General features: G+C 40.1%; 3 gene segments (V, D, J or C); all 3 read left to right on the top strand.

The window, feature by feature from the left end:
- Positions 1-756: 756 nt before the first annotated feature.
- LOC119902747 lies at positions 757-1,382 on the top strand (the record flags this gene model as incomplete). The annotated part of the segment is given in 2 exon segments: positions 757-812; positions 1,036-1,382. Coding segments are annotated over 2 exon segments (387 nt in total), but the record flags the coding sequence as incomplete, so codon positions are not given.
- Positions 1,383-7,167: 5,785 nt separating this feature from the next.
- LOC119902748 lies at positions 7,168-7,603 on the top strand (the record flags this gene model as incomplete). The annotated part of the segment is given in 2 exon segments: positions 7,168-7,219; positions 7,308-7,603. Coding segments are annotated over 2 exon segments (342 nt in total), but the record flags the coding sequence as incomplete, so codon positions are not given.
- A 4,092-nt stretch (positions 7,604-11,695) lies between these two features.
- LOC119902746 lies at positions 11,696-12,400 on the top strand. The segment is given in 2 exon segments: positions 11,696-11,855; positions 11,946-12,400. Coding segments are annotated over 2 exon segments (509 nt in total).
- Positions 12,401-12,927: the final 527 nt, after the last annotated feature.

Below are 12,927 nucleotides of genomic sequence, written 5' to 3'. Positions count from 1 at the left end.
GGGTCAGAAAAGGCCGTTGGAGGCTAACCCTACCTGCTAGCACATCGGTCGCGAGGCGTTCAAAAAGTTCAGGACAATTCACCTTTGGCAGCAGGCGGGCGTGTGCATGAGCGACTGCGACACTTCACCTCACTCTAACAGGGACACTTGTTACTGAACACAGACTGTTTCTGCTGCTCCCTGATAAAGAAATTGTTTCTGCCGATACCTGCTCAGAAAAAACTGGTTTATATGTGTTAACCTGTTGCTCTGTTATTTTGGACAAGTTTCAGATAGGGACTCTGTTTGGACAGATACTTAATTTTAAATGACTCTGATTAGAACAGGGGACAAAAGAACCTGATCAGGACGTCCCTAATGAAATGTCCTCCATGTTCCCAGAATAGAGAGCAGGTCTTCAGGTAGGCTTCCTTCTAGTGGGATCTGCCTCGGTCTCACAATGGTGTGAAGAACTGAAAGTGGACATTCAGGAAACATTTCTCTGAGGCAGAGCTGCTCTGGATGCACAAATAATCTCACTGGCTGAACTGAACTTTGGTAGACAGCCAATCTCTAAAAAGGGGATTCTCTGGCCCCGCCCACTGAAGTCCAACTCAACCAATGAGATTCTTTGCGTCTCCAGAGCAGAAATGTTTGAGGAACTAAAAGCACAATCAGCTTGATGTTGAGGAGAAGGGCTGTGCAGCAGAGAGGCTGTTTAGTTTCTTCATTCTACTGCAGTGGAAGAACATTGCTCATCTGCTGTCTGTCTGGCTTTAACAACTCCAAAGACATGTTGCTTTACCTCTTTTTACTTTGCTCTCACTTCATAGGTGAGTGTTGGAACACAGATGAAAGGCTCATTAACCTGCTGGATTAACCAGATATTTGGTCTACATTTCAGAACTAGAGGTTTCTCTGTGGAAGGGAACAACTTCCATGATAGAAACAGACATTTGGTTTATTGAATGAATCCAGAAAGTCAAGAACCTCCGTTGAGTCTCTTGATGTTAGAATCTCTTGCAGACTAACTGACATGAATGACTCATTTTGCAGCCCTGGGTTCCATGAACAGCATAACGCCAGAAAGTCCTGAAGAACATGTTGCAGAGGGAGGAAACATCAACCTGACCTGTAAATATGAGGGTGCTATCTACAATATCCAGTGGTATCGACAATACCAGAGATCCAGACCAGAGTTCCTGCTCTACATCACAGAGGGAGGAACGATTAATTCACCTGGTTCTGTTTTCTCAGCTCACATTAACAAAACAGACAAGCGTGTGAATCTGCAGATCATCTCAGCTAAAGTGACAGACTCTGCTGTGTACTACTGTGCTCTGCAGCCCACAGTGACAGGAAACACCAAAACTCTGTACAAAAACCTTTGGAGCAAAGACAACAGAATACTCCACAACGTCCACTAGAGGGAGTCACACACTGTTAAACTTCAGTGTGATGATGCAGGTTGGATCCACTTCACTCTTTGTCATTTAAAGCTTTGGAAATGAAACCACTTGTAATTTCTTCACTCTGAACTTTACATTTCACCAAGGTAACCGTGGTAACAATGTGTGAGCATTTCTTTAAATATTACAGATATTTAATAATGAGATGTCTTTTTTAAAACAACAAATTACAAAAATAGTAAGAGACCATTCACAAAGCATTATTGCTTTCACTATTTTGAACTGTCATTGTATTATTATCACATACTGCTTCAGTATTTGTGAAATTTTTTTTTACATTAAAAAATGTTTAATTGGATGTTTTTTTACGAACAAAACTAACTATATCTATACATACACGTGTATAAGTAGGTAAAACCTTGGAAGAGCAGTTCTGAAGTGTTTTTCAATCACGTCACACAAAAGAATGATAATTATTAGTTATTGGATGGTAGCTGTATGACATCAGGTGTTATTCACATAAATGAGAGACAATCACACTGAAAATCCTCTGACAGCCAAAAACAGCTGAGAGACCTCCACCAAGGAAGTCCTTTCTCTCCACTGCTGTTTGATCCTTCAGGAGAAAATGGTTCAAATAACCATTCTGTAAAAACACATGAAGTCAAGGCTCTGACTCTGCATCTGTCAGATTTACAGGATCCAGTCTGGAGATTAAAACATTTGTGAAAGGATCATAGTCCATGAAATAGTTTACAAAACAGAAAAGAATTCATGGATGACCAAGTGATGAAGCATGAAATGATAGAGGGAGAATTTGACAGATGCAAACAATCTTCCTGTCTGGAGCTGAACATGTGTTTTATAGGTTATTTATTTTGTCTCATGTTTTGATTTGTCCTGAAATGTGACAACTATAATAGAATTGTGCAAGTAAAGTATTTAAAGTAAATAATATGGTTGTCATGTGGAATTAAATAATAATACCTTTATTTATTTGTATAGTAATTATTTACACATGATTACAAAGTGCTTCTCAAAATACACAGGAATAAACAAAGAAAATTATAAATAACCAGACAAATAACACAACACGACCAAAGTTACAAATCAGGCATCTACAGAAAAAGCTTTCCTCATACATACTCAAACATATATACATACATATACATACATATATATATATACACATACATACACACATACATATACATACATATATATATATGTACACATACATACACATATATATATACACACATACACATATATATATACACACATACACACATATATATATACACACATATACACATATATATATATATATACACACACACATATATATATATATATATACACACACATATATACACATATATATATATATATACACACATATACACACATATATATACACACATATACACACATATATATATACACATATATACATATATATACACACATATATACACACACACATATATACACACACACATATATACACACACATATATATATATACACATATATATATACACATATATATACACATATATATATATACACATATATATATATACACACATATATATATATACACATATATATATACACACATATATATACACATATATATACACACATATATATATATACACACATATATATATACACACACATATATACACACACACATATATACACATATATATACACATATATATAAGTCTGGTCACCCTTTCAGAAGCCCTGACCTGAGGTCTAGCGAGGGTAGGTCACAGGATGTCAGGTCACAACTTGGAGCATAGGGAGTCAAAACCTCTATAAAAGTTATTAACTGGAAACCAATGAATGGAGGTGAGAATTGGGGTGAAATGGGACCACAGATCCTCTGAAGATTTACACACTTCAGCTCCTCCTTTTACTGAACAACAGCGCCAACAAGTGGACACTGACAACACAATCTAATAACAAGTTACAATATTACTCAAGTAACAATAAATCCTGTTATTAATAAGACAACTAATCCAGTTCATGGTGTATTTTATGTTGGATGTCTGTTTTCTGTGAGGCACCAGGAAGTCCTTACAAACTCTGATGAGATAAATAAAAAGGATTCCAGACTGATGATGATGATTTCATAATTCTACCAGGGTGAAAAGTGGTTAAAGAGACTTTGTTGTAACAGAAAGTTCACGTTAAAGCTCCTCATTATGAGCTGCTCTGGATAAGAGCATCAGCTAAACAGCTGAGATGTAAATGAGATGTAAATGTTGAGAGTTCCTCCATTGAAGTTTCAATCAGGCTTCAGGAAATACCATGGCACTGAAACAACATTTCTCAAAGTTACCAATGATCTTTTGATGGCTGCAGATACTGGAATGTGCTCTGTACTCTTAGATCTTAGTGCTGCGTTTGACACAGTTGACCATAGTATCCTCTTGGAGAGAATGAGGCGCTGGGTCCTCATACACTACTGTTAAGTATGGGGTGCCGCAGGGGTCAGTCTTGGGACCAATTTTATTTTCATTATATATGCTTCCTTTAGGGCACATTATTCAAAGACATGGTATCTCTTTCCACTTTTATGCAGATGATACAGAGTTGTACCTGCCCATTAAACACATGGATCCTGAAATGTTAACTTCATTGAAGGACTGCCTTAGTGAGTTAATAAACTGGATGTCCGATAATTTCCTTCAATTAAACTCCAATAAAACAGAGATCCTCGTCACTGGCCCCAAGCATTTGACAACATATTGTGCCATTCACAGATTGCCTTGGTTTATCAGACCAAATCAAGCCAGTGGCAAGGAATCTTGGTGTCAGGTTTGACAGTGATTTGTGTTTTGACCAGCACACCACAAAGCTGATGCAATCATGTTTTTATCATCTTAGAAACATTTCTAAAATCCGACCTTTTTTAACTTTTAAAGATACTGAGACCATTTTACATGCTTTTATTTCTTCACGTTTGGACTATTGTAACAGCCTCTTTTCCTGCCTGAATCAAAAATCTATTGTCCGGCTACAGTATGTCCAGAATTCAGCTGCCAGGCTTTTAACTAGAACCAAGAAACGTCATATCACTCCTGTTTTGGCTTCGTTACACTGGCTCCCAGTATGTTTAAGAATTGATTTTAAGATTTTACTGATTACATTTAAGGCTTTACATGGTCTCGCCCCTTGCTATATTGCTGACCTACTAGTACCTTATATACCAGCTCGTAACTTGAGATCCTCAAGTAAGGGGCTTTTTGTGGTCCCAGAGACCCGGCTGAAACTGAGAGGGGACAGAGACTTTGCAGTTAGGGCACCGAGGCTCTGGAACAATCTACACGAGGAAATTAGGTCGGCTGAATCAGTAAACTCTTTTAAATTCCTTATTAAAAACTTACTTGTATCGTAGAGCATTCGCTGATTTTACCTGATTTTAGTACAATTTGAAGTGACTTTTGTTTCTTGTATTGTTTTATATGTTTTTATGTCATAACTGCTTTTTGTAAAGCACTTTGTAAGTGCTCTGTAAATAAAGATTATTATTATTATTATTATTATTACTATTACTACATGTCAACATGTGAAATATTTGGCTGCAGCAGAACGCAGTTTGTGCACCGAAGGGCTGGAGAGTGGTACAAGAATGAGATGCACCTAGAAGAGTTGAAGCTGTATTGAAGGCTAAGGGTGGTCACACCGAATAATGGTTTGATTGCTTAGATGGACGAAGCAGGATTTATTGAGATTATTGACATGTGGTTTGAAGGTCAAATTTGACACCTACATTTCTGGATGGAGATTTTAAATTGGTTGTCAGTGGACCAATATGGTTGTAAGGTGATCAGGGCCAACGATTATTACTTCTGTCTTGTCTGAGTTTAGCTACAGTAAGTAATAAATTATCCACAACAGCAGTCAAGCCCTTTATTAAACTGCCCAGACAGCCAACGTTAGATAAAGAGAAAAGTAGATCCCTGTATTATCAGAATAGCAGTGATAGAAGATCGAAGGTCCAGTGTGTGATATTTCTAAGGATCTATTGACAGAAATGCAATCAAAGATCCTTAACTATGTTCTCAGTGGTGTATAAAGACCTAATGATCGGTTCTGTTTTTTTAGAATGAGCTATTTCTATAGTAGACTAGACATCTGGAAACCTTACTGCTAGATGCTACTAAATCTTACGCACTTCACCTTTAAACACGATAATGATAATGTTTCCTAATGGATGCATCCAAAGGGAAAACAACACTGGACAATGACTAGATCCTTATGGCGCCCTGCACATCTGCAGAGGGGAAGATGAAACATAATTAACGATGAAGACAGAAAATTCTCTATTTGACTGACAGTGTCAAACTCGGCACTGAAGCTGAGGAGCAATAAAACAGAATGTTCCCAGCATGAGCACACATCAGTCTTTCGTATTTAACCCTAATGAGTGTTGTTTGTGAAACCCATCAAAAATGCTATTATGACCTAACACAGCTAAGAATTGAGTTAGCACCACCTTTTCAATAACTTTGGATATGAAAGCAAGCTTAGAAATGGGCCTATAATTCTGTGGAAGCGATCAATCAAGGTTAGGATTTTTATTAGAGGCTGAATGCTGGCTTGCTTAAAATAATTATGATGCGGCAGAAAGTAATGGAACAATTAATAATGTGATGTAAGCTAGAGCCAATGTCACCCATCACCTTTTACAGGAGTGAGGTGGTTAAGATGTCAAGAGGGCTTGAAGAGGAAAGTGTGTGAGAGACAGTATCGATGAGCTCAGGAAGAGAAATTAACTGAAAATGGCTGAGCAGTTCAGGACAGCCAGGGTTATCAGAAATATCAGCAACAACAGTGGTAGTAGCTGTTAGACCTAATGTAAGTGACTTTTTGCTTAGAAAAAGATCATAAAAACATCTCACAGTCAGCATTTGAAGAGAGTGGTAAGGCAGGGGGAGCAGGGTTGATAAGTCTGTCTAAGCAAAAAGTATGTCTAAACAGGAATCTAGGATCACGCTTGTTACCGGTTATTAGGTTAGAAAAGCAGTTGGCTCTGGTGTCTCTCATTTCTTTATTGTAAGAAGTCAGAAGGTCTTATACAAATAGCAGACATGCAATTTAGTCTTTTTCCAACTTAATTCTGCTCTTCTGTTCAATCTTTTAAGACTCCTGATGCTATTTTCAATACAAGGAAAAGTTTAAGAGGCAACTTTGATCTGAGATTAATGAGAGCAGTGGAGTCTAAAGTAGTTTGACAGAGATTGTTAAGGCACTAATAATTCTGCTATGATGTTTTGGGGCAGCATGTACAATGTCAAACTTAATACAAACATGATCAGAGACAAGACCACAGAAGAGATACTCAGACAAAGGGAAAGACTATATCTAATGTGTGGCCATGGTTATGAGTTGGGCCAGAAACATGCTGGACTACATTAAATCAGTTTGTTGAATCATCAGTGTGGATATTAAAACTGCTAGCACTAGTAATAGTAATGTCTGCATAAAGATTGTTCTGTCAAGAGTCAGTCAGTGTTAGCTTATCAGCTACTTGTTACCTGATGGAAATGATGTCATTTAGTGAATAACAGCATCACAGCAGAGACAAACTCACTATTTGTCAGAGTTGTGAGAGGAAGGAGGGAGGGATTAAGGGAGGAGCAAAACTGGGACTCAAGGACAGAAAAGACAACAGATGATGAAGAGGAAGGGCCAATGATGTGAAGGCCCAGATCCATCAGAGTATCAATGTTCTTCCTCTCTCTCCTCCCCTCTCACTGCAGACATGAACCACTGGCTGAGAAACATCCTGATTCTGACTCTCTGGCTAGGTAACTCTTTAAACCTACTGATTGTTCTCCTTTAATCAATCATCTTTATTGATCCATCTCTTCCTCTGCATGTTCTCTTCTTCCCCAGAGTGTAAAGGAGAAGACAGAGTGACCCAGCCAGCAGGAGATGTCATTGCTGCTGAAGGAGACACAGTTACACTTGACTGTACTTTTGAGACCAGTGACCCAGTTCCATATCTCTTCTGGTACCAACAAAAAGTAAATGAGTCACCAAAGTATATGCTGAGATGTTACTCAAAAACAGTCGATTTTGCTGAAGAACTCATGAAAGAAAGATTTAATGCTACAATCAAGAATAAGTCAGTTCCTCTGAAGATCCAGAAGCTTCAGCTGTCTGACTCTGCTGTGTACTACTGTGCTCTGCGGCCCACAGTGACAGGAAACACCAAAACTCTGTACAAAAACCTTTGGAGCAAAGACAATACTCCACAACGTCCACTAGAGGGAGTCACACACTTTAAGTGCAACTGAGAGGATCCCAACAAGGTTGTTCTCTCTCTCCACTGCTGTTGCATACTTAGTTAAAAATGTTCAAAGAACCTGACAGTTTGTTCCAAAAGACAAATAACAAAACATTATTAATAATTATGTTCAGTGACAACATTCTTCATTGGGTGTCAACTTGGTCACCTTTAAGATGACCTTGAAGAGGTCATATTCTGCTTTTTGGCTTTTCCGCTTTCCTTTATTGTGTTATCTATATTTTATTATTGTGCATGTAAAAGGTTTGCAAAGTGAAAAAGCCCAAGTCCAACGCAAAAGGAGTTCACATCCCCCACAGAAAACATTGCTCCTGACCTGAAAACAGCTGGATTGCAGTCCAGCCTTTAATTCCGTAACCTCTCTGCGTCACTATGTAACGAGTGGCATGATGTTCACCTGACAGCTAGTTGACACGCCCTGAAACACAATGGTGGAGAAACACAGTGACAAGATGTCCGCCAGCTGCCTCCGCTCACCCCCACCCTCCCTACCCAACGTTAAAGACCTTCCAGGCAGTCAGTGGACAGGCTGTTAGTGTGATGCAGAGACAGAGCACAAGTAAAAAATTATCACTCTGAAACTCTTGGTCCAGTCTAGGTTGCTAAGCTGGTTTGGGAACATGTACCGCTGAACCGAAGCCATGGTTACCGAACCAGCCCTGCTCTGCTTCTAATTAGAAGTGTTGCTAATAGCTCTTAACTAGGTACTGCACATGGGCAACTCCCAACCAAGATAATTGAAGTAGCTTAAATGTAATCAGATGGCGCCAGTGTGTAAGGCAAGCCGTCTGTCGGCATCACGCTGCAGGCATCCCCCCATGGTTGTCCAACAACCCAGACTACCCCGGCACGGTTCTCTGCTGCTTTCAAAGACTCTGTGCTCTATAAGTTGGATGGTGGTGATGCTACTGGTGCTGATGAATTTATTACTCTTCATTTCAACCTGCACAAACATCTTGGACTCTGTAGCTCCTTGGAGGATGAAACGCACTAAAGCACTTTCAGAGCCCTGCTTAAATGACACCACCCGTACGCTCAGACGTGCATGTTGGCAAGCTGAGAGAAGGGGGAAGAAAGATAAACTCAGAGTGTCATGAAATCCTACAGCAATATCTGACTATCAGAGAGCTGTAAAATCTGCAAAATCTGATTTTATTTCTAAGCTGGTCGCCAACAACTGTCACAGGCCGCAGATTCTTTTTAATATGTTTAACACCATTACAAATCCCCGCAACTCTGCTCCTATTGCACCTACACTGGACCTCTGTGACTCTTTCCTAATATTCTGTGATCAGATTTTTGCTATCCGATATTCTGTAACCACATCCTCTGACCATGATCCCTACTATGTGCCTTGCGGTCCTAGAGCAGTTTGAGCCCACATCAATCTCCTCCCTATCTGAGGTGGTCCATCATCTGCGGCCCACAAATTGTCCCTCAGACAGCATTCGCTTGAGTCTGATTGAGTCTTTTACACTGTTGGACTATGTATTTTGTTATTGATAAATACCTGCCTTGTCTCTGGTTATGTTCCATCCGCCTTCAAACATGCTGTTGTACAGCACCTGCTAAAAAAGGATCTCAACCCTTCTGTTCTCTCAGGCCCATCTCTAAACTGTCTTTCTTATCTAAAGTCCTGGAGAAAGTAGTTTTTACCCAGCTGCAAACATTTAATTGATAATAATGTTTATAAAAAGTTCCAGTCCGGCTTCAAACCCTGTCACAGCACTGAAACAGCACTTTTAAGAGTTTTAATGACTTGATTTTAACTGACTCAGGAGTCTCTGCCGTCCTAGTGCTCTTAGACCTCATGGCTGCCTTTGACACTGTTGACCACTCAATCCTCTCGTCACGGTTGGAAAATTGTGTGGGAATCAAAAGGTACTGCACTTAGGAGCTTCTCTGTCCACCTCGGTGATTATTCTTCTGACACAGCCCCATTTACTTGTGGTGTCCCTCAAGGTTCTGCCTTAGGCCCCATCTTATTTTCTTTGTATATGTTGCCCCTGGCCTCCATTTTTGAGAGCTATGAGGTCTCTTTCCACTGTTTTGCAGACGATATTCAAATTTATCTGCCCCTGAATGTAAAAACAAAGGGCTCACTGCAGCGCCTTGCTTGACTGTATGAAGGACATCAAAACATAGATGAATCTAAACTTCCTAAACCTAAACAGAGACAAGACAGAGATCATAGTGTTTGGACACCCTGAACTGCTTGATTCTCTTGGCCCTTTAACTTCAAACAGCCGCTCAACTGTGAGGAGTCTGTGTTGTATTGGATAGTGCATTTAAATTTGATAAACAGATATCCGCCATTAGATCCTACTTTTTCCAGTTGACAACTATAGCCAAGGTAAAGGCCTATCTCCCTCCTAAAGATTTGGAGAGGGTGATTAATGCCTTCATAACTTCCCGCCTTGACTATTGCAACTCCTTATATGTGGGCTTGGACAAGTCATCTATTCAGCGCCTGCAGTTAGTCCAAAATGCTGCTGCCGACCCAGCAATTCCTCGAGATCAAAGTCCCAACGCAACTAGCTACGCCGTCTTCAAACAGTCTACCGCTGTGTGTGGTCTACAATGACACGGTGCAACTCCGTCCGTAGACACTGAGTAGGCTATACGCCATCCGCCACAGCCGCCATGGTCCAGACGCCACTACACACATGCTGGTAGGGAAAACGCTCTTTTCATACGTCATCCCAATGCGTCTTCACCGAGAAAAAAACCCGGCAGTGGATTAATTAAATTTACATGCCGTCATTATGACGGATCGTTACAATCTGTGGGCCTCAAAAAAGGGAATTTATAACGACGCCTAATAAAGCTGAATTAAACCAATGAGATTCTTTCTGTCTCCAGAGCAGAAATGTTTGAGGAACTAAAAGCACAATCAGCTTGATGTTGAGGAGAAGGGCTGTGCAGCAGAGAGGCTGTTTAGTTTCTTCATTCTACTGCAGTGGAAGAACATTGCTCATCTGCTGTCTGTCTGGCTTTAACAACTCCAAAGACATGTTGCTTTACCTCTTTTTACTTTGCTCTCACTTCATAGGTGAGTGTTGGAGTGTTTGTGTCCACAGAGTAACACTGTACAGCTGCCGTTTTCCACTGTCTTCTCCTCTCAGCCTCATGAACAATGTTAGTCTAATGGCTTCATTTGCTCTACTTTTTCCAGGACTAATAGCTGGAGACACAATCTCTCCTGTACAAGAGGAAGTCAGTGAAAGAAGAACAATCTGTCACACTCACATGTAACTATCAGACAGCTGCTACTAATATTTGGCTTTACTGGTACAGACATTCTGACCTTCAGGCACCTCAATTTATACTCTGGAAAGGAGCAAAAATCAAACACAGATGAACATATTCCTGATAGAAGATATGGATCTGAAACATCAACATCAACTGAGCTGACCATCAGAAAGCTAACCCTGGCTGACACAGCTCTCTACTACTGTGCTCTAGAAACAGTGATACAAAGTGTAGAGGCTGTACAAAAACCTGAACCCAGATATCTGACTACTCTTCAAAGAGGAGGGAAGTGGTATTCAAACCACAGCTTCATATCAGATGGATTCTGCTAATTCCTGTTTTATCAGAGTCACTGAGGTTACAGCTGCTAATGAAATATTCTGGGAGGATTCACATGAGCAGCAAATCCTCAGTGAGAAACCACCTGCAGAATGCTTTAAACACAAGACTCCATGAAACAAATGAATGGACACCGACTCACTAAATCCTCTTCGTACCCTGTGGGTCATTAGGTCACAGTGAGCTGTTTCCGTTGCTCAAAATGTTGAGATACTCCCCAGATAGAAACTAAAGCACTAATAAAACTGTTAAAATCACATGTAGTTTATATTTTCAGACATGAAAATTACATACTAACAGCCTAAGATTTTATCAAGTTAAAAACTGGCTACTTCCACAACAACTCCATTGGCACCAGCAGCTGTGTGAATGAGCCCCGTCACTGTGATCAGGCTCCTCCTTCTAATCCACCAACTTAGTGTTGATGAAGACTAAACAGAGAGATCACAGCCTTCTTTATACTTGCTGGAGCTCACAGTTCCGCAACACTGCAGATATGACGCCTCTGTTCATCTCAGTGTTGCTGGCTGCTGTGTGCCTTGGTATGAACACAACTCTGGTTCTCTGATATCAATCCAACATTGACATGATTGTTTAACAGCACACTGATACTGTTTGTTGCTGTTTTACAGAATGCAGAGCACAAAAAGACAACGTGCTGCAACCAGAAGGAGACGTGACTGCTGCTGAAGGAGAGACAGTAACACTTGGCTGTCTATATAACACCAGTTCATCAAATCATTTTATCTCTTCTGGTACAAACAGGATGGAAAAGACAGCCCTGAATTCATACTGAGCCGCTTTAAGATCGGTGAGGGGAAAACAGAGGACGAGTACAAGGAGAGATTTTCATCCACACTGGATTCTACCTCAAGATCAGTTCCTCTAAAGATCCAGAAGCTTCAGCTGTCTGACTCTGCTGTGTACTACTGTGCTCTGCAGCCCACAGTGACAGGAAACACCAAAACTCTGTACAAAAACCTTTGGAGCAAAGACAACAGAATACTCCACAACGTCCACTAGAGGGAGTCACACACTGTTAAACTTCAGTGGTACTATGATACAAAAACATAAGTGTTCATTATGTAAGGTCTTTATACACCACTGAAAACAGTTATGGATCTTATACTGCATTTCTGTCATTAGATCCTGAGAAATAAAAAAGGGTGAACTAAACATAACTGTTAAATGTGAAGTGTGAGTGTCAGTAAAGTAAATAAACCAAAACATGCTGTGGCTGACAGGGTGGTCAGGCTATGGTTGGCAGCTCAGTGGCACAGAGGAGAATGGAGTTTGACGAGGCGAAGGTCTATCTCCACAGGCTTACAGTCCCCAGGTCCGCCAGATCTACAATCACCTCAACAGAAAACAAAGATAGTTGGGCCAGTGACAAAAGGTTTTCTACTGATCAAAAATTCAAATACAGCACATCAAAGTAGTTATCTTTATGAGGATGTTTTTACTTGTTACTACTAATTAAGTGGTTTAACTGAGAATCATGTGACTACACCAGTAGAAATGTCAAACTATGGAAATGAATCCATATTTCACACCACTGACAGGGGAAACATGGCGCTATGATTACGGCCAGCTTCAAGCTAAAGCTCTCAAACA

Source organism: Micropterus salmoides, unplaced genomic scaffold, assembly GCF_014851395.1.
Source record: "Micropterus salmoides isolate LMB-PRFRI ecotype aquatic unplaced genomic scaffold, ASM1485139v1 Ms_hic_scaffold_14, whole genome shotgun sequence".
NCBI lineage: Eukaryota > Metazoa > Chordata > Actinopteri > Centrarchiformes > Centrarchidae > Micropterus > Micropterus salmoides.
The sequence above is the reverse complement of the archived record's forward strand: the minus strand, read 5'-3'. Positions and strand labels throughout refer to the sequence as shown.